Source organism: Callithrix jacchus, chromosome 18 (genome assembly GCF_049354715.1).
Source record: "Callithrix jacchus isolate 240 chromosome 18, calJac240_pri, whole genome shotgun sequence".
Classification (NCBI taxonomy): Eukaryota; Metazoa; Chordata; class Mammalia; order Primates; family Cebidae; genus Callithrix; species Callithrix jacchus.
Genome location: NC_133519.1, coordinates 11,906,213 through 11,930,072, shown reverse-complemented (window position 1 = coordinate 11,930,072; position 23,860 = coordinate 11,906,213). Strand labels below are relative to the sequence as shown.

At 44.6% G+C, this 23,860-nt stretch overlaps 3 protein-coding genes across 17 annotated transcripts in view; 1 reads left to right on the top strand and 2 right to left on the bottom strand.

Moving 5' to 3' along the window:
* LOC100895540 (uncharacterized) overlaps positions 1-7,598 on the bottom strand; it is a 36,944-nt gene extending 29,346 nt beyond the window's left edge. For 6 of the 13 annotated variants that reach the window (XM_054247519.2, XM_035279162.3, XM_078355702.1 and 3 more), the window contains exons 1-3: positions 7,442-7,598; positions 4,336-4,419; positions 2,965-3,046 (exon numbers count right to left, since the gene is read on the bottom strand). The gene's annotated coding sequence lies outside the window, so the exon portion shown is untranslated. Of the gene's footprint in view, positions 1-2,964; positions 3,049-4,335; positions 4,420-7,441 lie in introns of those variants that run through there. The other 7 variants (XM_078355700.1, XM_054247522.2, XM_035279164.3 and 4 more) reach the window with 2 other exon arrangements.
* Positions 7,599-7,821: 223 nt separating this feature from the next.
* On the top strand, positions 7,822-19,257 carry S100A10 (S100 calcium binding protein A10). The gene is made up of 3 exons (XM_003735119.6): positions 7,822-7,873; positions 15,655-15,807; positions 18,849-19,257. Exons 2-3 carry the CDS (start codon positions 15,676-15,678, stop codon positions 19,008-19,010), a joined length of 294 nt encoding a protein of 97 aa, XP_003735167.1. The 5' UTR covers positions 7,822-7,873; positions 15,655-15,675; the 3' UTR covers positions 19,011-19,257.
* Positions 19,258-20,114: 857 nt separating this feature from the next.
* Positions 20,115-23,860, bottom strand: part of LOC100394456 (dexamethasone-induced protein-like) — a 73,278-nt gene continuing 69,532 nt past the window's right edge. For 2 of the 3 annotated variants that reach the window (XR_013529362.1, XR_013529364.1), the window contains 2 exons: positions 22,272-22,369; positions 21,337-21,443 (listed from right to left, as the gene is read on the bottom strand). The gene's annotated coding sequence lies outside the window, so the exon portion shown is untranslated. Of the gene's footprint in view, positions 21,444-22,271; positions 22,370-23,860 lie in introns of all 3 variants that reach the window. The other variant, XR_013529363.1, reaches the window with a different exon arrangement.

Sequence of the window (23,860 nt, the reverse complement as noted above, 5' to 3'; positions counted from 1 at the left end):
ATGGTACCAGACACTAATTCAACTTAAAATCTGTTTTCATCTTTTTTATTTTTGACATCTTGCACACAGAGCATTACTTTTCTCACTGCTCAAGCCCAGACAAATGCTATCGAAAGCAAGAGAAAATGGGGTGGGGTGTCAACCTAAATCACAGCCTCCATCTCAAGCCAACGGGGTCATCTTTCAGGCCCCACATTCGGTCCTCTGCTTTCCAGCCAAGGCTTCCTGCCTGGGGCACTCAAGAGAAAGCAAACCCCACTGCTGAGCTACTCCCACTGTGGCCACCAGAGGGTCCCCACAGCATTAGCTACAAAGCAAGGACACACCCTTTCCCAGTAAATTGACCATTTTAAATATTATCCAGACAGCCTTACAGCAGCCTCCCCAGCTTCCAGCCAACAGAACTGCCCAGAAACTCCACAGCTAGCTGCTGCTAATACTGTTGAGCCATCAGTTCCTACCAAGCAGCCAGCATTTCACAAGGGGTTTGAGTCACTGGGGTCCCAGAGTCCAATTTCTGTGGGTCTGAGCCCTCCCCAGCCAGATTCTAGTATCATCAATGAACAAAGAGTATCTGTGGCTTCAGTAACTGTTTCCCTTTGACACAGCATCTGAATTTTTGCCTGGAACACCACTTGCTCTCAAGTTTCAACACAGAAAGGGGAAATGCAGCTTATCAGACTGGCAGACCACAGCCCATGATAGGCAGGTCATATCTCGCAGAATTCTGCCCCAGTGCCTTCCACGCCTCCTCAATTTGCAACCATAGTTTCTCTTCTTCCTCTAAGTCTGGGTTTAACTATTCCCTTCTCAGAACAGCCTTTCCTGGTTTCCTTCCTAGAACGGGTCCTTCAATTCTCTTACTCAGATTCCTCATTTCCCATGATGGCATTCATCACAAATGTACCAAATTTTTCTGTTAGTTTCATTTCCCCCCATTTCTATTTTATTTGCCTTCCTGAGGTGGGGTTGGGACCTGACACCAGAGGCGGAGCTCAGACACCAGAGCAAATTGAGGACTAGCTAAACAAGCGACTTTCAATCAGACATGCCCATTAGTGTGGAATGTCAATTTACCATTGCCATGGCAACACCCAGGCAGTTATCACTCCTTTCCACGGCAATGACCCAATGACCTGAAAGTTACTACTGCTTCCCCTAGAAATTTCTGCATAAACCACCCCTTAATCTGTATGCAATTAAAAGTGGGTTATAGAAATATGACTGCAAAACTCCCCTGAGCTCCTGCTCTCTGCCTACGGGGTAGCGCTGCTCTGCAGGAACAGTCATGGAGCTGGAACACCGCCTCTTCGCTAGAGCTGTTTCCTTCTACCTTCAGCTTGCCCTTGAATTTCCTGGGGAAAGCCAAGAACCCAGTGGCTAAGCTCCACTTTGGGGCTTCCCTGCATCATTTTTCCCTATAATGTAAGGTCTGTGAGTGCATATATTTGTCTGTCTCAGTCATTCACATATCTCCTGGACCCATAACATGCAGGGAATAAGTAGGTACTCAGTAAATATTTGATAGATTCTAAGTGTTAGAATTTGCACCTCACCTATAGAAGACAGGTTGTTTTCAACTCTAGTCTAAGAGCTCTCCTATGTCTAAAACTAAAATAAAAAACGTGCAGTCCTTCAGCTTTTGCAGCCCTAAGAGGTATGTCAGCACAGCAAGCACAGCCCCGGTGGAGTCCTCCCAGTCCCCTAAAGAGAAGTCTGCTCAAAGGCCTTCACAAATCACACACACTAGAAACCTTGGGCCACAGAAGAACCCTGCTTGGCTTCCTTAAAATGGCCCCTTCACAGAGTGGAAAATCACACAGAGGAGGTGGGGATCTGCCCGCCAGAAGCTGCTGCTTGCTGAGCTGGACGCCTTCATGTTCACTAGATGATTCAGTCTTTTCCCTCACCCTAGAAGACAGGTAGAGACCCAGGTTCATACAGGTGAAATGAATTGCCCAGAGCCATGCAGTTAATAATGCCCCTTTTCACATTCTTCAGTGGCTCCTAGTACCAGAGGAAATAGGAAATTCCTTAGCAGAATATCTAAGGCACCTCCTTTCAGACTCATCCCCATTCAAGGTTCTGAAAGACGCTGCACTCTCCTCATGCAGAACTGCAGGCAGTTCCTGGCACAGACACACTATCTCACAGTTCCATCCGACACATGCCTTCCCCTCCTGTCTGCCCCCACAGAATGGGACTTATTCCTACTAGTCCCTTAAAATCCACATAAATACATGAAAAAACATAGCTCCTGATAGAAATAGAGCCTAAGCAAACAAACGTGTGGACAGAAATATTTTTTTAAAAATAGTCTTTGATATATAGTTAGTTTTGACAGTACAAAATTAGAAACAACCTAAAAGCTTGAAAAACATGGGAAATGTTTAACAAATTATAGTACTTCCCTATTCAGGGGCTACTAACACAGCCATACATGGGTTGGTTTGTCTTCCGTTTTAGATTGCCGGCAAAAAGTCTTGACCAGATCACTGTAAATCAGTGATTCTCAACCAAGGAGGCAAGAAGAAGTGCTGTGACTCCTTCCCAAGGCACTGCAATTGGTAGGTAAAGTTTATACAACTATGATTCATGCTGTTGACATGCTGTCTAGGCAGACAGGAATGCTGAGCTGGGTTTTCACAGGTTTCCATGTGGTACAGGCCACAGCTTGATACACACCAAGAAACAAGACTATGCATTTGCTAAGACCTGTGAGAACTTTGCTTCATGAGTATCTAAGAGAGCACAGGGCAGTAAATAGTTCTATTCAAACAATGACACCATGCTGAGGTGTCAACAGTATCACAGTGTAATTACTATCCATGCAAATTAATCCTTTCAAATGTGCTGCTAAAAATACTAGCACTTTGTTAAGGCTGTGCCGTAACACATAAACACCCCAATTCCAGGGTTCTTCCTCAACCACATAACTAGCCCGATGAGGATGTTCCTGCTCACCAAGTGATTTTCCTCCACACAGGGATTCAGTTCTCCAGGCTCTTTCCAACTGTAATTCTTCCATCCTTAGAGTCTTGAAGTCCTGGCAGGTGGAGAGAAAGAATATGGAAAAGTCACACCTCTTTACTGCCTTGTTCTGCAAGTGAAACATATCACTTCCAGTCCCATTCTGTTGGTGACTAGTCACATATTCCTACCTAGGGGCATGAAGTGGTAGGAATGCAGTCCCTAGCTGAGCACCCAAAACTCTACAGTGTGAAAAAAGGAGCACATTTCTAGTATATAGCCCAACTTCTGTGTCATGGCCACAAACCCAAAAAAGTTGAGAACCACAGAATAACAGGATTTTGTGGCTGTGCCACATGGAGAAGTGGTAAAATACCCAATACTGCCTCAATAGTGGATCGCTCTCTCCAGCTCCCAGCATTTTGTACATTGGAACGTATCTCAGGCCTGGTGGAGGAGTTGAACAATGCCTTCTCATCATTTCAGAGACCACATGGACGGAGCCTCTGCTCTCATTCTTCCAATGGCCATTCAGTTGGCTACTCTCCTGCTAGGACAGTGTCCTTGCTGGGCAGCTCAGGCTCAGGCACTGGTCCCTGGTGCAGTCAGTTCTCACTAGGGAAGCCGAGCGGGCTTCATTGTATGCATGTGGTTGAGAAGGTATAACTACTTCCAGGAAAAACAAGTGTATGGGACCCCTTTTCCAAGAGAGAGACTGTAAGCATGGCTGATACTTGAGGCATTATGGACCTGCCAGTACATAGAATCATTAAGAAGCCACATGAGGACAGGAATCATAAGATGTGTTGACCATTTTCACCACTGTATCCTCAGTGCTTTGCACAGTGTTTTAGAAACCCTGCAGCATCCTCCTGGAGATGCACCCACTAGGGCCTCTGAGTGCTGCAGGTACACTGGAGAAGAGAGAAAAGAGAAGCCACAGTACACTACAGTTGAATAGCTACTTGTTAAATAAAAAGTTGAAAAGAATGAGTAAATGAATAAATACTCGTGTTCTTGATAAATGTTTAATAACATAGAAAAGAGTAAGAACAAAAGGAAAGAATTTGGGACAAAAATACAAACAGTCATGTGTCACTTAATGATGACGTTACATTCTGAGAAATGTGTCCTTAGGTGATTTCATCCTGCAATCATAGAAGGTACTTGTGAAAACCTCGGTGGTGGAGCCTACGACACAACTAGGCTGTATGGTATAGTTGAGCACGTGGGGACTACAACCCTGAATAGCATACTGTAGACAAATGTAACACAATGCTAAGTATTTGTGTACCTAAATATAAAAAAAGTGGTAAAAATATGGCATAAAAGATTAAAAATGCTACACCTACATAGGACACTTACCATCAATGGAGCTTGCAGGGCTGGACGTTGTTCTGGGTCAGTCAGTGAGTGAGTCAGGAGGGAATGTCAGGGCCTAGGACACTACTGTGGAATTTAGAAACACTGTACACTTAAGACTATACTATATTTAAAACTGTTTTTCTTTATCAATAATAAATTAAGCTGGTCGGATACAGTGGCTCATGCCTGCAATCCCAGCACTTTGGGAAGCCAGGACGGGTGGATCACCTGAGGCCAAGAGTTCAACACCAGCCGGACCAAAATGGTGAAACCCCGTCTCTACTTAATATACAAAAATTAGCCAGGCATTGTGGCACGTGCCTGTAATCCCAGCTACTCAAGTGGCTGAGGGACAAGAAGCGCTTGAACCCAGGAGGTAGAGGTTACAGTGAGCCCGAGATCACACCACTATGCCCTAGCCTGGGTGACAGAGGGAGCCTCTGTCTCAAAGAAAACCAGAATAATAATAATAAATTAACCTTAGATTACTGTAAATGTATGTTATAAACTTGTAAATTCTTTTTTTTTTTGAGACGGAGTTTCGCTCTTGTTACCCAGCCTGGAGTGCAATGGCGTGATCTCGGCTCACCACAACCTCTGCCTCCTGGGTTCAGGCAATTCTCCTGCCTCAGCCTCCTGAGTAGCTGGGACTACAGGCACGCACCACCATGTCCAGCTAATTTTTCTATTTTCAGTAGAGAAAGGGTTTCACCATGTTGACCAGATGGTCTCGATCTCTTGACCTCGTGATCCACCCACCTCGGCCTCCCAAAGTGCTGGGACTACAGGCTTTGAGCCACTGTGTCCAGCAAACTTGTAAATTCTTTAAATGTTTGACTCTTTTGTAATGACACCTAGCCTAAAGCACGCAGTGTACAGCTGTAGAAAATATTTTCTTTATATTTTTCTATTTTTCAAATTATTTATTTTAAGTTTTCTGTTTAAAACTAAGACACATACACACACACAAAACTAAGACACCGACGCACATAGCAGCCTAGGTCTGCTTTCACTTCTATATCTCGCCCCACTGGAAGGCCCTTCAGGGCAATGACACACAGCTCCTATGGTAACAGTGCCTTCTTCTGGAAAACCTCCTCAAAGAGCTGCCTGAGGCTGTTTCAAAAACTTTTTTTAAAGTTTTACTGTCTTTTTTAATAAGAAGGAGTACACTCTAAAATAATGATGACAAGTATAGCAAATCCATAAAGCAGTAAGTCATTTATTACCATTCTCAAGGACTGTTTACTACACGTAAGCGGTATGTGCTGTGTTTTTACACAACCGGCGGCGCAGCAGTCTGTTCACACCAGCATCACCACAAGCACATGAGCACCGCGTTAGACGGCTACGAGGTCACTAGGCAAAAGGAATTTTTTGGCTCTATTATAATCTGAGGGACCACTGCTGTATACACGATCCATTCTTGGCTCAAACATTGTTATGCAGTGAATGACTGTACTCAATTTTATAACCAGCATGATCAGAATTACGTAACTATTTGTCATATATACATAAAAAGACTAGAAAGAAATAGGAAAATATTGACCTTTGGTTCATGTATTTATAAATCACATTTTATACATTAAGATTTTTCCAAGCCTTCTAAGAATAGAATCTTTGTACAGATTTAAAAGTTCTAGTAAGTGTCATCATTATTTTTTAATTTCTACCAATGTTGCATCCTGCAAGAATTATTCTGACCACTCCAAGGAAACTTGAAAGCCCCTCCTCAGTGTTCTCCTACTATCTGATAGTATCCTCTACCATTCACTAAGCACACTGGATTTACATTGTTTGCTTATCTAACTCCCAAGCCCTTGGAGGGAAGAGACTGATTCCTTAATCCCTGAATTCCCAGGCGTATGCACATACACTAAAGCACTTTTAAGGTCTGTGGACTAGATGAAGAAATCAGATGAGTACGGGTATGCAAACCCAGGCATTCCTATTCCAAACCCAGTAGCATTCCAATCCCTGGGACAAAAGGGATCCGAGATTTCCTCCACTGATGACTGTGACCTGGGGACTGGGAAGTACTGTATACAGCAAGATCCCAGAAGACAAGCTGTCCACTTGAATAGTCAGCACCAGGCTGCAGGAAAAGCAATAGCTGAAATCCAAGTTAGGTTTTCCTGGCGACAGCCAAGATTAGTCAGAAGTGGCACTTGGAGGATTCCCCAAGTCTGCTCATTCCTTTGGGATCGCTCACTCCTTCCAAGGCCTCCCCTGGGAACAAAGGAAAACCCCAGAGTTTGGGACTGGGCTGTTTTCCACCAACAGCTTCGAGTAGTTTGTATTTAACCCCAAATCGCAATTCAAATAAAAGGAGGCGAGGGAGGGGCAAAGAGTAGGTCAGCATCCCCTAGGAAACACTTAGGTTTCCTCTAAAGTTATTCCAGGAAATTCTTCTAAAGGACTTTTAAGGACCACAGCATAATGCCTTGGAAACTTAGTTTTAAACTCTTTTTTTTTTTTTTTTTTTTAGACAGAGTCTCACTCTGACACCCAGGCTGGAGTTAAGTGGCGTGTTCTCGCCTCACTGCAACCTCGGTCTCCCAGGTTCAAGCGATTCTCATGTCTCAGTCTCCTGGGATATCAGTAGCGCACCACCTTTCCCGACTCCTTTTTCTATCAGTAGAGACGAGGTATCACCATTTTGGCCAGGCTGGTCTCGAACTCCTGACCTCAAGTGATCTGCCCGCCCTTGGACTCCCAAAGTGTTGGGATTACAAGCATGAGCCACCACGCCCAGCCAGTTTTTAACATTAGCCACACTGAAACTGAACTATTAGTCAAGTAAATCCCCTGTTCAACGGAGGGTTTGTGACGCCCCTGGGTGCTGACAAGACAAACCACACCCTCTCTGGCACCTCGAGGGCCCAGCAGGGTGGGGAGCCTGGCTGCTGGGGAGGTGCTGGGTGCCACCCCCCCCCCACCCTGACCAGGCGCAGGCGGCCGAGACCCCCCGGATGGACCTCCTAGGGCTAATCTGAGAACAACCAAATTCTAGTGCCTCTGAGGTCGCTAGGACTCCACGTGCCACTCCCTGCAAGGTCATCCAGAAAATAATTCCTAGACCCGTAGGTGCCCACAGAGCCGGTACCTCTGGTTCTGCGCCAGCGTGCCCCACCCGCAGGACGGCCAGGTTCTGTCACCGACTTTCTAAAACCAAACCCGAGAGGAAGGGCAGGCCCAGGGTGGGGATGCCCTGAAATAGTGGAGGGCAGGACCGTTCCTACTGAAGAGAAGTTTACAAGAACGCTCTGACTGGGGCGGGCAAGGCAGCAGCGAGGCGGGTCGGGGAGCGAGAGCAGGGCGTGGGCTGCGAACCCCGGGTCGGGGGAGTCGGGGGCAGGAAGAGAGGGAGGAGACAGGGCTGGGGAGCGCCAGGCCAAGCGCCAGCCAGGCTCCTCCCGCTCCCGCACCGCCTCCCTCTCCCCACCCACCGCACGTACTAAGGAAGGCTCACAGCCTGCTGCCCTCGCTTCGCCGCTCCGAGTCTAGCTAGCCCAGAATCCGCAGCGCCTTGGCCAAGGTGAGCTCCCCCCCTGCCCACGTGCCCTTCCCGGATAGTCCCCAGCCCCCGACCTGCCGCCTGGGGTAACCCCCGCACTTGGCTTCACGGAGCGTCCCGGGCACCGCGGGGCCTGGACGGGGAGCGGCCGGTGGGGAAATCCGGTGCTTGGTGCTCTGGGCCGCACCCAGAGGAGGCCAGCAGCGCCCGTCCCCAGCCCGAGCGCGACCGCCCCTAGACCCAGGCGGACCAGAGGAGGGGACACTTGTCCTTTACGTGGGGACTGTGGTGTTGGTGCCCCTGGACCTCTTCTCTCCTCCCTTTGTTAGCCTTGCTTTACTCCCACCTTTCCTGCTTTCCCACTCGTCTCTCGGTTACTGAAGCCCTCCTGCTTGCCCCTGCCCTGGCTGGCATGTTTCTTGGTGGGTTCTGCCCACAGGCCAACCTTGGTTTGCATGTTCGTAGCCTCCACCCGGCTGGACAGCCCGAGCAGGCGCGGGTAGGACGAGTAGGGAGCTGGGGGCGTCCCTTCCTAAGGAGTACCCCTTAGTCCCTTGGCCAAAGGGGCGTTTCACGTTGGGGCTTCCTGTTGTCAGCTTGACGGGGGTCTTCCTGCTGAGGGAGGGGGGTCCACTTGTTTTCTTTCTAAAGCAGTTTGGCTCGATGGGGGCGGTGGACAGTGTGAAGCGGTTTCTCTACTGAAAGGTTCCCTAGCTAACCTAATTAAGTAGAACCAGAAAGAGATGGAGGAAGAGCAGGCTATGATGAAGGATCTTCCAGTCCTAGATTAATTTGTGAGACAGACAGACTTGCCTTTGGCACTTGGTTCACCACCTGCGCTTTGGCCGAAGGAATGGCGCTGCCCCTAGCTATGGACACTGCTGCCCTGTCCAGCTTCAGTCTGGCTCTAAGTGAAACCAGGAGCTCTGCCTTGTTGGCTGGGGGTGGAATGCAGACCGCTCCAAGCCAGGCCAGCACAGGGGAGCCCTGAGCTAGACTCTGGGATGCATTAAGCCCACCCCGCTTTCTGCCCCCACCCAGTTCTGTCCCTGCTGGAGCTTCTGCAGGGCGTGGTTAGGGCAGAAGGCTCCAAGATTCTCCTAGTGGTCTGAGGCCTGTGACTCAGCTGTGAGACCATGTGGGTGTGGCTGGTTGCAGATACTCTCTGTGGATGGTTTGGACAGAACACTCCCTGAAGGAAAAGAGGAACTGTGCCATCTCAGAGGGCATTTTCCAAGAGGAAGTGAGTCACACCTGGACTGGCCTCCAGTCTGCAGGAGAGGTTTCTTGACTGAACTGTGGGTGAGGGCAGTAATTAGATCAGTAACCAAGGCCTTGGCAAGACCGCTCTTCATTATCGGCCAGTATGCGCCTGGCACCCTGGCTCAGCCTTACTTGGGAGGTAGCCTTTCCCGTTAAGAGGTTTGCAGTTGTTTCGGATATTTTTCCCCAGAAGCTTGAGTTTTAGCCTCCAGGAGTGGAGTTTACGTTGTGTGCTTTAGGTGAGACCAGGCTCGTGGAAACATCCAGTCAGTGATTTTTGCCTCCAACATGTTTCAGCAAATTGTAAAAGACAATGCCAGGGGTTGGAGCAGGAATGAGTTCATATAACTCACTGTAAGTTTCTTCCTGGGCCCTGCCCCACAGATTCCTATCCGGTTTCTGTTTAAGCATCCCTTCCCAATGGTGTATTTGTTCCTTAGCAGCCAGAGAGTAGTTTCTTCACGGTGGGACCCACCATTTGGAGTTTATTTCAGTTCTTGCCATCTGTTTTTGGTCTGCTGGGCATGAAGCAATTGTTGGGTCTCACTCTGCTTTCTAGGTGATGCTCTTCCTAGCTTTTCTTGGACACACCAAATAGGCCCCTTTCCTCCAGTGTGCCGGCCTCTTGCCAGCCTCCTAAGCAGCCACTCCAGTGGGGTCAGGCCTGGACTGGGTGGAGCCAAGACTGTGTGCCTCCCTGCTTTCTACTGACAGTTCAAAAAAATGTGTCTTTTGTAGAGCACAACCCACTTGATATACCCTTGGACACAGTCCAGTCTTTCAAAGCATAAAGTTGAGAGAAACAATGGAATTCTTTCAGGCTTATAATGTATAAAGTAGCACTCAAAGTGCTGAGAAAGCTGGACTAAAATTTTAACATCTTACGTTTCTCATTTTTCTGGGGACTCAACAAATTTAAGAATCTCACATCAAAAGCAAAAACAATTTACTTCTTTTAAACAATTTTCAGAACTTTCTATTCCTTTACTAAATAAGTACCACCCACCCTACCAAAGGATTAAATAGCAGTTGTCACAATAGCTATGTTGGCTGATTAGGCTGATGCCTGAGCATTTTTTAAGGAAAAATGGATGTACTCGGTTAGATTGGAGGAGGTTTCTTTGGAGTTCTTTCTTCCTATTGAATTGCATCTGAAACTTTCCTTTGCTGCCCAAGTCTTTCGTGAGCAAGTTTTATTTGGTAAGAGGTGAGAGAGACAGCCTGGATCCAGATCCATTGGTTCAGCTCATTTTTTCTGAATTAGCTTCAAAGATCAAATTCAAGAATGCCTTCTGGGTTCAATTAAAAAAAAAAAAAAAAACTCCAAAATTTCTAAAGCAAAAGGAAGGAAATCTCAAACATATTTTAAATAACAGATGTTTGTTTTTACTGACGCCCTGCCATTTATTTTCTGGGTGGGCTGTAAGAAAACTAGGGTATGGACGAGATACAGAGAAGCAAAGCAAGTCTGACTCTCGCTCTTCAGAAGTGTCCTCTTTGAAACTGCAGCTGGGATCTGGGCACAGGTCCAGAGCAAACATTTGAGATTGCTCAGGAGCAGACACTTTTCTGAGGACTCCTGCTTCTCTGCTACTCTCAGGACAACCATAATACATTATTATTGACTTCTTATAAATTAATCGAGCAGGGTCAATGAGGGCTCAAGCACTGGCTACTGGGACCCTGCTCAAGAAACCTGCAATCTGGTGAGGAAAGAAACAGAAACACAAATAAATAGAATTCATGCCAGATGCTTAAGTAGTTTCTATTAGCTGGTTAATTCCTCAAAGGCAAGCATAATGGGGAGAACGTGTGTATCTGCATGTGTGTGTGTATGTGTGTCTGGGACATTCAAAGTGGATGCTCAGAGTGGGAGAACCAAAAATGGAAAATTGAATTCCTCCTATGGTAACTAAATTCGTAGAGTCCAGAATTGTTTTCTATAGAGAGAACTATAGAGAGAGAGATGTCTCAACCTCCCTTCTTAAGACCTGTTGCTCAGGCAGACAAGGTGGGCATGTATAGGCATCAGAATAGAATAATTCAATAAAAGGTGAGTGGACAGCAAGGCTGTTACATCCTGTGATGCTCAGCAGTGAGACAGCAACACTAGAAAAGCATAAAGTAGAAGATGTGATGAATGGAAAACATGAGAAAACAGCCAAGTGTTAGAAGAGAAGGAGCAAAGTCATGTCATTCTGACCAGACCTGTTTAGCAGGACACATATTTTCCCTTTTGCGTATGGAATGTGCCCTCCTGTGTACTCTACTGTTCCATTCATAGTTGAACCTTTTTGGGGCCCCTTTCCTGGCCCTTCCCAACTCTCACATTGTCCTCTTGAGCTCTTAGCTACAAGGTTTTCAGCCTAGTTCTAGGTAATCACACTTGCACCTCAGCTACTACTCAAGGGCTTGTGTGGTTCATTTATGCACCTAACAGTTAACAGTGCTCCACGAATAAAAGCAGAATAATTCGTAGTTCTTGTTCAAGAGGAGCTTAAATCTCAGACTGACAAGTAAACAATTAAATGGAATGGAATGTTTCAGGTACAAGAGCAAGTTCTTGGGGATAGAGAGTGTACTGCTGCCTCTTGGCCTCAGCCCCAAAGCCCTCCTGTCAAAGTGTGTCTAACCAGGATGCAGGAAGCCCACATCTGAACAGAGCTTGCAGAGTGGCTAGGTAAGGGAGGAAATGCCAGATTAAAGTCCCTGAAGAGCTTGTTTCAGCAGCTAACAGTCAGTGCTGCAGTCAGCCCTGCCCAGGCAAGCCCCACCCAAGAACCGAGGGCCAGGCAGGGCTGACTCAGTGGGGCCACCAGTGGCTGCACTCTGACAAGAGCTATGTGATTCATCCTCTAGCCAAGAGAACAGAGTTTTAATAACATTTTCCCCTTTCCTCTGTCTTAAAGCCAGTGTGCAGCTCCTTCTTCAAAACAGAGTTCCTTCTCTGGTGAGGCCCTTTGGGGCACTGGTTACTCAAGAGACAAGGGCTTCTCCCCTAGTTTTCAATGCTGTTTTCACCTCCTGGCTGGCCCCTGCTCTGTATCCTTATTGGAGAAGGTCTACTGGACAGATAGGGAGTCAGCTGGCTGCATATTCACAATCCATCCACTGGGTAAAACCACTGGGGGAGAAGGGAAAGGGAGAATCCAGTGGAGCAAGGATGTAACTTCAGAGAGGAAAGCTCCATCACTTCATAATGGCTGTGGGCAAGAGAGGCGTGGGATTGAGTGACATCAGACCTGAGCACTCATGCAGTGTGAGACTCACCTTACTCTCTTAAAGAAGATATTCAAGGGTGGCCAGGATTTCCTGAGCTCACAACTTGCATTTCTTAGGAGGTCCTAAATTAGTCTTTTTTTTTTTTTTTTTTGGAGACAGAGTATCACTCTGTCACCCAAGCTGGAGTGCAGTGGCGCGATCTCAGCTCACTGCAACCTCTGCCTCCCAGGTTCAAGAGATTCTCCTGCCTCAGCCTCCTGAGTAGCTGGGACTACAGGTGCCTGCCACCAATGCCAGCTAACTTTTTGTATTTTTAGTAGAGACCAGTTTCACCATGTTAGTCAGGATGGTCTTGATCTCCGGACCTTGTGATCCGCCTACCTCGGCCTCCCACAGTGCTGAGATTACAGGCATGAGCCACCACACCTGGCCCCTAAATTATCTTTTTTAAAATTTAGAGGTCCTTACCCTGCTGCATTCCCTTTCTTAATTCTGCAGCTTTGCAGTGCACTTTCCTTCTGCCCTGTCCTCTGAAGGAGGTAAACTGGGTGCCCCACTCAGTTCCAATTTCTGGGTTCTCTGGGAATTGATCCCGAGATGCTCTGCTGCTCTGAACTTGAGCACAGGTATTTTTAAACCTCTGTGGTGTCTGACTCCTTTCCTGAGTTATTTAAGAACTGGGGTAGAATCCCACGTCCTTCTCCCACAGGTGACTGGCCCAGTTCAGTTATCTTAAATTGTTGGACTTGGAGTACCAACCCAAGAAGGCAGACTCTCTGTAAACCCACACTGCCATCTGAAACCCATATGAGGGATGGGGAATGAGCCAGAACTGTGACGAAAGGAAAAGGGTGTGGTTCCCCTGGAATTCATTTTACAGCCGACCTTGAGGCGTCAATTTGCTGCTCTCTCCAGGATAACTAACTGCCTTCCAGATTAATCAGGCCAGATTCTGACTTATAGCATTCTCTAGAATTGCATTCTTTGGTCTGCTGGTTCCCATACTTTTCTGGAGATTAAGGAGTAGAATTTACAATTCTAAATGTAATTGCTCAATCCTCGTGTTTACCAACTCCACCTTCTCCTCTGTAAAAGATAGCATTCGAGGATCAGTGTTGAACAGGCATCTCTCAGAGACAGGAATCAGACCAAAGCATGTCTCAGGTTCCTGTTAGAGTGAGCTCTTCAGCAGAGGAAGTTGCCAGCCCTTCCATCCATGCATCACAGCCTAATCTTATGATTTATTTATTTTTATTTTTTAGTGCTATATTACAGTCTCCATTCAAGTTCACCTGTTTCCTATCCAGTAGTGATTTTAGTTGCTATTAGCCAAAGCTTCTCTGTTCTGGCCAAATGATTCCTTCAATTAAGCCAAAATTCACTGAGGTTCTATTAAGTATCAAGTGCTGGGTCTTGATGATACCCATAGTTCATTATACCTAAATGGAATGATCTGACATGTTTCCTTTCCTTTCTTACAAACACTTTATGATGAAAGCACTTCCTCTCCCACTGTGTCCCAGACTGAGAGCAGCTCATCTGTCTAGTGCAACTAAAAACATATGAGGCCCTCCCATGAGTTAGGTTATATACTATTACCTGTGCTCCTCAAGTGAACTAGACAATGGACTTTGAGTAGTTTTTATTTGGGTAGAGTATCTGCATTTTACTGCCAGAGATGCAACTGTCTTTATTGCAATAAACGAAAAGATTTTCTTGTTATTGCAATAAATAACAAGTTCAGAACTTTAGTAAAGAATATATACATACCCAGCAGGTAATTCCGTTGTAAGCAGATTTCTCAGCCCTAGAATCAGACTGAACCAAGTTACCACGTCAAGCTTAGAAGGCTGAAGTTTTCATATTTACCAGGCTTGACTGTGTGGATTGTTAGTATCAGCCATATCTAAGAATCTCATATACTAGTGCAAAGAGAAATTATGAAATATCTGTTCTTTCAGTGGGTGCTTTGTCAGTTAAAAAGGAACACTGGGCCGGGCATAGTGGCTCATGCTTGTAATCCCAGCACTTTGGGAGGCCAAGGCGGGCGGATCACCTGAGGTCAGGAGTTTGAGACCCGCCTACCCAACATGGCGAAACACTATCTTTACTAAAAAGACAAAAAAACTAGCCAGGTGTGGTAGTAGACGCTTGTAAACCAGCTACTCAGGAGGCTGAGGCAGGAGAATTGCTTGAACCCAGGAGGCAGAGGTTGCAGTGAGCCACTGCACTCCAGCCTGGGTGACAAGAGCCAAACTCCATCTCCAAAAAAAAGGGGAAACACTGATCTTGCTTTTCTAAATAATTAGAATTTCTCTTCTTTATTAGGTTATTTATGCGAGTTAGCTGGAGTTAGATAAACAGTTCATTTACAGCACCAGTACCTAAAGTGTCTATTTCTACCAACAAGAGACCCAAAAACTGGGGTGGACTGGTTCTTAGATTCACTGAATTTTAAAGCGGGGAGGACCAAATGGATGATCTCATCTTCATCCTTCCAATTATCCTACAAAGTACATGTGGCTTAAAAGTTAATGTAAACCCACATACATGAACCTGGAGGACATTATGCTTAATGAAATAAGCCAAGCACAGAAAGACAGATACCAGATGATCTCACTCATATGTGGAATCTTAAGTAGTTAATTTCATAGAACTAAAGAATAGAATGGGCTGGGGTGATTGCACTGGAGTGATGTTTAGTCAAAAGATACAAAATTTCAGTTACATGGAATAGTTTAAGAGAGCTATTGTACAACAATATGACTACAGTAAATAACAACTTATTGTATTCTTGACTAATAGTAAGAGTGGCTAAGTGTTCTTACCACAAAAGTGCTAAGTATGTGAGGTAATGCATATGTTAGTTAGCTAGATCCATTCATCCCACGATGTATATATACTTCAAAACATCATGTTGTACACATTAAATACATACAATTTTATCTTTCAGTCTAAAAAAAATTCATTCATAATGTCAAAAAAAAAAAAAATTGGCCAGGCACAGTGGCTGACACCTGTAATCCCAGCACTTTAGGAGACTAAGGCAGGTGGATCTCAAGGTTAGGAGTTTGAGACCAGCCTGACCAACATGGTGAAACCCCATCTCTACTAAAAATGCAAAAATTACCCGAGCATGGTGGTGAGTCCCTGTAATCCCAGCTACTCAGTAGGCTGAGGTAAGAGAATCACCCCAACCCAGCAGGCAGAGGTTGTAAGCCAAAATTGTGGCAGTGCACTCCAGCCTGGGTGACAGAGCAAGACTCTGTCTCAAAAAAAAGTTAATGTAAACCCTGTTTCTTTACATCCTCTAATAGGCTTCAACAGACCACATCAAAATGCCATCTCAAATGGAACATGCCATGGAAACCATGATGTTTACATTTCATAAATTTGCTGGGGACAAAGGCTACTTAACAAAGGAGGACCTGAGAGTACTCATGGAAAAGGAGTTCCCTGGATTTTTGGAAGTAAGTGTTAAAAGGCTTACAAAGAGCCAGACGTAAAAATCAATGCTTCTAGGTCCTGGTTCCTTTTCCTTCTTGTTTCCATCCCTTCCCTGTGGATGTCACTATTAGAAAGGTGGTTTCATTCATTTATTAAATAGTATTTAGTACCTGCTATTTGTACGATACTGTTGGGGAAGGAGAAAGTGACAGAGACACAGCCCTGACTTTCAAGGAGCTTACAGTATGCAGGTGAAATAAGACTACATACAAATAACCACAATATGAACTGTTGGTTGGAAAATTCCATCTGGTTATCTGTGTCGATTGTGATGATGTGGGGGACAGAGTTGGGAGAAAGAAGGCTTTTCACAAAAGAGGAGTCAACTAGAAATGGCTAGCCTCAGGTCCAAAAACCTGGTGGTAGGAGATGCCACATCCTGGTCACATTCCATTTTGAACAACATGAATCTCCATTCTTAAATCTCTTCAGATAAAGTGATTGTTTTTTCTTTTTCTAATACTACAAAGGAGCAATGTCAGTCATCTACTGATTAGGAGCCACATATCACTCCAGAAATAACTCCTTTCATATAATAATGCTCTGAGAACACAGGAGCAGTTTGAGTGTATGCCTCACCGTTGACAGATGGAGAGATGCATGAGGACTAAAAGAGGACTCTGCCATCAGCTCAGACATATCACTCACTCAGGACATGGAGCCATAAGGCATAGTTGTCCTTTTACATTGCAGGTTCTTGAGAGATGGCTGTTGAATTCAACTAAAGGTGAAACATTGCATGACAAAATAGTAGACTGAAATGCAAGCCCTTCTTTCCCTGCCACAACTGTAGTCACCTAAAAAGATGGTTTCCGCGCTTGGTGTTGAATAATGCATTAACCTCTAAAGTGTGAGAGGGGATACCGGTAAAAGGTTGGGTCCTGCCTCTTGTCATCTGCCTGGTAAATAGCACATTAGTCAACCCCCAGACTCCTGCAATCAATAAACATGAGGCTTTTTAGTATGCTATAATTTGCACGTCATCAATACCAGTTAAATAAATAGATATAAATAGCCTAACTACTCTCTCAGAGCTGCAGTTACCTAATGCTATCGCAGAATGAGCTAGAATATGCAGGTCCTCTGCTTTTGTAGAGTCCCATGATACAGCCCCAGAAAAGGAGTTAAAAGATCTGGCTCTGCCTTAACTAAAAATGAGCAGGCTGCATCAGCTCTCTAGCCTTCAGTTTCCTCCCTGTAAAACTAGAGATGGCTGAACATAATTATCTGAAATGTCACTTTCACCTGCTATGATATTCAAGCCAAGCAGTAAGATGCAAGGACAAAATGTGCTCATTGTAAGCCTACCCATCCTATGGACAAAGGCATTCTCAGTACACTAAACACTTGTTAAGAGTGTTAGAAGACAGAGTGAATATCACATAAGACACAGACCTTTTCTTCCTAAAGGCTTTGTGGCATGAGACACATAAAAGGTATATGTAGTGTGGAGCACTGAACACAGCAGGGTAATTTATTCCAGGCACAGGGTCATAATTCTGCAAACACCTACACTCACTGCATTAACAGAGCATTTTGTTTCTAAAGTAGACCCCTTATGTCATCCAGATTTCACTCATTCCAACCACAGCCAGGAAGCTGAGGGTGAGGCCAGAATTAGCTGAAACCCACCAACAGCTGCATAGGGCAGGTTTAGCTATAGTAGGAGTTTGCAGTGCTCATGTGGGAAATGCTGCTGCTATACTTTTAGGAATTTCCAAGTGCAATTTAGAAACACCTAGCACACTTGAAACACTGAGTATAATTTCCCTCACTCATGAATATAGTCATCAGAATTCATAAATACTTTACCTGAGCCCTTTAACAACCTCAAACAAGCCATATTTCTCTCTGTGGTTGATGGCATGGAGGAGAAACCACAACCTCCCACTTCCGACCAGCATCACTACAAAAAGGAATGATGAAGTCACTATGGAAGCAAGATGAAAACAAAGGGGATCTTGCCTGCCCATCTCTGTCCCACACATTCTTTTTTTCTTTTTGAGACAGAGTCTCGCTCTGTCCCCAGGCACCAGGCTAGAGTGAGTGGTGCAATCTCGGCTCACTGCACCTTCCACTCCTGGGTTCAGGCAATCCTCCTGCCTCAGCCTCCTGAGTAGCTGGGACTACGGGTGCGTGCCACCACGCCCAGCTAATTTTTTGTATTTTTAGTAGAGACGGGGTTTCACCATGTTCACCAGGATGGACTAGGTCTCTTGACCTCGTGATCTGCCCACCTCGGCCACCCACAGTGCTGGGATTACAGGTGTGAGCCACCCACCACACCCGGGGGTCCCACACATTCTTACCAGGCACTGAGAGTCATGGGGAGTTTAAGACTCCATCACACATACTCCTTTTGAAGCTGGTCCAATATACAACATCCAGCAAAGAGTATAGGATGGCATTAGACTTACCAACTCAAAGAATGGAAGGATTCTAGAAACATTATAGTCCAACCTCCTCAATTCATAGTTGATAAGCAAAGGCCCACTAAGCTGTGTGGTTCACTCAGCGTCACACGGCTAATATGATATGAAGCCACACTAGCTTGGCCTCAGCTGGACCAAGAAGAATGCGAGCTGTCTTCTCCAAACCTAAAACAACCCATGGCATCATTAATACCTCTTTAAAGTCCATAGGACAATGATCCAAAACTTACTCCCTAAATCATAAAGATCTTTTCATGAGGAGTTCTCTTTTTAAGGGATTTGACCATGCTATTAGGAATAAAATTTTAATAAGAGAATGTAAGTTTAAACCACAAAATGAGGAGTTTAGGGTGGTTCTTAGGCAGAATCTAAATATGAAATTACTAAAATGCTCCCTCAAGGCAAAAAAAGAAAAATACATTTGGATGACCTCCAAAGGTCACTAAAACAAGAGCTCAAATAATTGGGAGATGTGTACACAGTTCTCAGCAGTGCAAATCAAATAAGCTGATCATTGCAACCTTTGACTGATATCTCTTGCCTTTGTTCTTTTTTTCTTTTTTTTTTTTCAGAATCAAAAAGACCCTCTGGCCGTGGACAAAATAATGAAGGACCTGGACCAGTGCAGAGACGGCAAAGTGGGCTTCCAGAGCTTCTTTTCCCTAATTGCAGGCCTCACCATTGCATGCAATGACTATTTTGTAGTACACATGAAGCAGAAAGGAAAGAAGTAGGCAGAAACGAGCAATTCCCCTGGCCCTGATAAGAGTTGTCCCAAAGGGTCACTTAAGGAATCTGCCCCACAGCTTCCCCCATATAAGGATTTCATGAGCAGATCAGGACCCTTAGCAAGTGTACAAATAAAATCTAACTCCCATTTGACGAGCAGAGAAAGAAAAGTTAAATGCCAGACAAGCTTTTGATTTTTGTATTTTTTGCATTCCCTTGCCTTCAATAAATAAGTTCTTTTTTAGTTCTGAATCTGAGTTAGAGTTTGTTGCTCTTTCAGAAATGCTTGTTCCCCAAGAGGCACCTTGCCCGTGGGCAGCCAGCACACAGCAGACCTTTCCCACAGAACTGGCAAAATGAGAAAACTCTTCATTCAGGCTTGGAATCGGACTTCTCTAATTGCTCTGCCCTTGTAGCTGTGTCTATATGAAGGACTCAAAGAATTGGGAGAAGGAAGATATTTTCTAAGTTTATAATTACTGGGCACAGTTCTGCCCAGTTAAATCAGTGCTTTTCTAGCCAGCACTTTGCATTCCTGCAATGTCTGAATCCATTTTTCATAGCAAAGTGTCAGCAAACCTAGGGCAAAAACAGAACCAAGGAGAAGAGGGTAGCATGACACGTTGGTGATAACATCACATTAGCATCTATTAAGTCAACTCCCAGATGTCAGGAAATATGGTAAGCATGACTCATATACAGGGCAGTGCACTTTTGTTGAAAATGAAGTGTCAGTACTGATGTCTTAACAGATAATCAATGCAAAATGTTTCTCCCAGCCCTTTTCTATGCCTGCTACAAGCTTCAGGGTATATGTGCATCACATGCTAGATGTTTATTAATAACACAGTACTCTATGCTTTTATGGAGAGGTGATATATGAATTCCATGAATTGGCACATGGCATTGTTCCGAGTAAATAGGTCAAAGAAGATGGACTTTTATGATTGGACCTGTCAATATAACTGGGAAAAACTTCCATCTCACTCTGGGAAAAAGTACAATATAAGGTTCTCTATAATAACAAGGAATAGCATGCAAAAGAGAACAGGACAGTTCAAAACTGGCTTTGGTAGAAAAAAGTCTATAATAAAATCAAAGTCAACAAAAACATTCCAACCATTTTATTTTGTCTCAGTCAACAAATGAACAATGTAAAACAAATTACAGCTTTGCAGCTGAAGCATTATATGAGCAAGTTTACAAAGTGGGATTTATTACAGGAGCATTAATGAAGGAGGGGAGTTGACTAGTTAAAGGAAGTGACTCTAGATTGACTCCAGGAATGACTTCCAAATCCATGCTACAGAACTGGGCCACCAAGGAGCTGCTGGCTCAGGAAGCAGCCTGCTGAATGAGGAGCCATTGCCATAGCTGGCTGCTCCAGAACCACACAACTGTGGCAGTCTGCAAAATCAAATGCACATCCCCACTGCCCTCCCTCTTTCTACACAAGGCTAGGCTCTCATATCCAAGTCTCAACAAAGTGCATGTAATCGGCAGAGCCTCAACCACAAATTCCTAACTGCAAGGGACTCTGGGAAATAAAGTTCTAACATTTTCCAACCTTTGCACACTAGCGGATGATTCTACCACAGTGACAATTCCTAATCCCAGGTGAAGTCTTCCAACCTGGAGGTTAAAGAAATTGTGGCTCTAAGGAAAGGAGGCTCTGGAAGATAATGTCTGTGATAGATACAGAGACAAGAAAAAAACAAACTGGCCCATCACAGTAAGGCAAACAATTTCACGTCCATGAGAAATTGTGTCAGCCCAGATTCAAACCTAAACCCTTTGGTTTACCTGCCTCCTGGGCAACTGTGTTTACTGGGTATTATGAAGATTAGTGGTCAACTCACAAATGAACAGGGAAAATTATAAGAGGGAGATATTATGCGCTCACATGTCCTGAAATCTGCAGCAAACTTTCACACTCTAAGAGCCTCTTTTGCCTGAAAACAAAAACAGAATTATCCCAGGAGGAGGGGGGCTCTCAGGGTAGGAGAAAGGAAGCATCAACTCATCTTTACAGTGGGTATGTAGATTCAGAAAAATTCTGAAGCCATGTGTTGTTCCCAGAAGATTACTCCAGACTCTCATTCAGAAAGGTGCCCAGTGCCAAGGAATTGAAAGATAACACATAAAGCAGACAGCTGGCGCGGTGTGTGGCTCACACCTGTAATCTCAGTACTTTGGGAGGCTGAGGCGGGCAGATCACCTGAGGTTGGGAGTTCCAGACCAGCCTGACCAACATGGAGAAACTCCACTAAAAACACAAAATTAGCTGGGCATGGTGGCGCATGCTTGTAGTCCCAGCTACTCGGAAGACGAAGGCAGGACAATCTGTCTTTGGAATGGATGTATATGTGTGTTGAGGAGAGAAGGGTTATGACACTTTCCTCACTTTGGCCTCATTGCTCAAAGCATTTAGTAGGGAGCTGTATGAGGAAAATAAAAACGGTATTTATGGCTTGAAATCCCATGTGGCTCTTTGTGCTAACAAAAACACAGAGATCCCACAATCTGACCTGCTGAAACTGCTGTCTAGGCTTCAGGGATTGCAGCCCAATTACTCCCAGGGGGCAAAGCTGCCATTATGCCAACAGTCATCAAGAGGAACCATCTGGAAAATTCCATTCATTCTGTATGGCTGAGTTGTACAAAGAAGATCCCACCCCTCCCCACACCCAGTTATAAAGAAAGAATGAACAGCAGTGCAGAAAGTCAGTTTCAAACATGATGCAGAGCTGACCCTGAAAAACAGATCATTTTTCTCTCTTAGACCTACTCCCTTGTCTGAGTCCCCTGAACAGCAGTCAACTACCTGTGATTTAATACTTTTCTACCTAACCCATCTCACTAGGAGACCAAGGACAAGTCTACAAACCTCTCTATTTCAAATCTGATCAATTTGGAAGTGATTGTTCAAGTCCCTTCTCCAGCTCTTAATCCCACAGGAATAGTTGTGAATAGAAATCGATTCACTTGACAAATGTTGATAAGCGCCACTATGTGAATGGCACCAAGCAATGTTCTGTATAAAGGCAGGTACAAAGAAGCAGATGGCCACAGTGCCTGCTCAAGAAGATTATAATTTAGACTGAAAGATAATAGATAAAGCAGATGGCTCACATCTAATCCCAGCACTTTGGGAGGCTGAGGTGAGCAGATCACCTGAGTTCAGGAGTTCCAGACCAGCCTGACCAACATGGAGAAACCCCGTCTCTACTAAAAATACAAAATTAGCCAGGCATGGTGGCACATACCTGTAATCCCAGCTACTCAGGAGGCTGAGGCAGGAGAATCACTTGAACCGAGGAGGCAGAGGTTGCAGTGAGCCAAGATCGTGCCATTGCACTCCAGCCTGGGCAACAAGAGTGAAACTCCATCTCAAAAAAATAATAATAATGATAAAGCTGACAAAAAGTTAACTAACAACACAACAGAGCACTGGCAAGGGTGACATGTGATGGCTTCCTCTGGTCACTGTTGATAGGTTTGTAATTTATACAACCTTTCAGTAAGGCAAAAGTTGGCAATATATACCTGCATCCTTTTATGTGTGTGTGTGTTTTTTTTGACCCACTATTTCTATTCCTAAGAATTTCTCTTGGCAAAGTAATCAAAGATATTTACAATATTCATACACAAAGATTTTTGATGCAGCATTATTTAGAACAGCTAAAACCTAAAAAAAACCTCAGTGTCCAACAATAGGGCAACAGGGTCATGGTTAAATAAGTTATGTTTAGATTGTTTAGATGTACATGGAATAAAAATCACTTTGAAAAATATTAAATGAGATGGAGAAACGTCTATGTAAAGTAAAGCAGGCTGCAAAATTGGTATATAATAGGATTCCTTTCTTTTCTAAATATGCATGTCTGTGTGAGTGCATGCCTGCACACACACACACACACACACACGAGAGAGAGAGAGAGAGAGAGAGAGAGAGAGACAGAGACAGAGAGACAGAGAGAAGCCAAAGGGAATACACCCGGCTGTGTTTAGTTTCCAGAGTAGGAGTTACTGGCTGGGGAAACTGTTGCTCCAGAAAGATGTTTATGAGAGGATTTTAATTTTCTTTATATACAGTGCTATGTCATCTAAATTTTCTATACAATTCTTTCCTAGCCCATCGACATGTACTTGCACTTTCACAATCCATAAAATTCTAAATGATATATTTTGAAAGAGCATGTGTATTTATTGAGGGTCTACCATGAGTCAGGACCTGCCTGAGTGCTTTTTAAGCATTCATCTTACTTGGACTTCATAATAACCCTGTTAAGGTATTATAATACTATAATATCCATTTTACAGATGACAAAACTAAGACTTAAACTCCCTCAAAGTCCCACAGCACTTATTGTTTCAAGATTTAAACCCAGATATCAAGATAGTCTCTCTATCTGTGTTATCCTTTCAAAAGAATAAGAGATTTCATGGGTTAGATGAGGCTAGTCAGAGATTTTGTGTAAGAGATAAGATGTTATCTGCTCTTTGAAGATTGGAAGCAATTTGGATTTAGATCCAGCTAACACTGAGTTCTCACTACATTGCAGGCTCTGTTCTAGTGTTTTACCAGTATTAACTCATTTGTCCCTCCCAACAACTATGTGGTAGGTACTATCACTGTTTCTACTTTACAGTGATTTGACCAAGGTGGACGCAGGATTTGAACAGGCCATCTAAGATTTTAGCCACTCTTCTCTGCTGCATCCCTGGACATAGTAATGATGGAATGTCCAGGACGCAGAATACTCAGGAGGCCATGTAGAATCCAGCATGTCTAAAGTGGTGTGTGTTCCCAACAGAAAGTGTGTGTAGGTGGGATAGGGCAGGCATGAGGTGT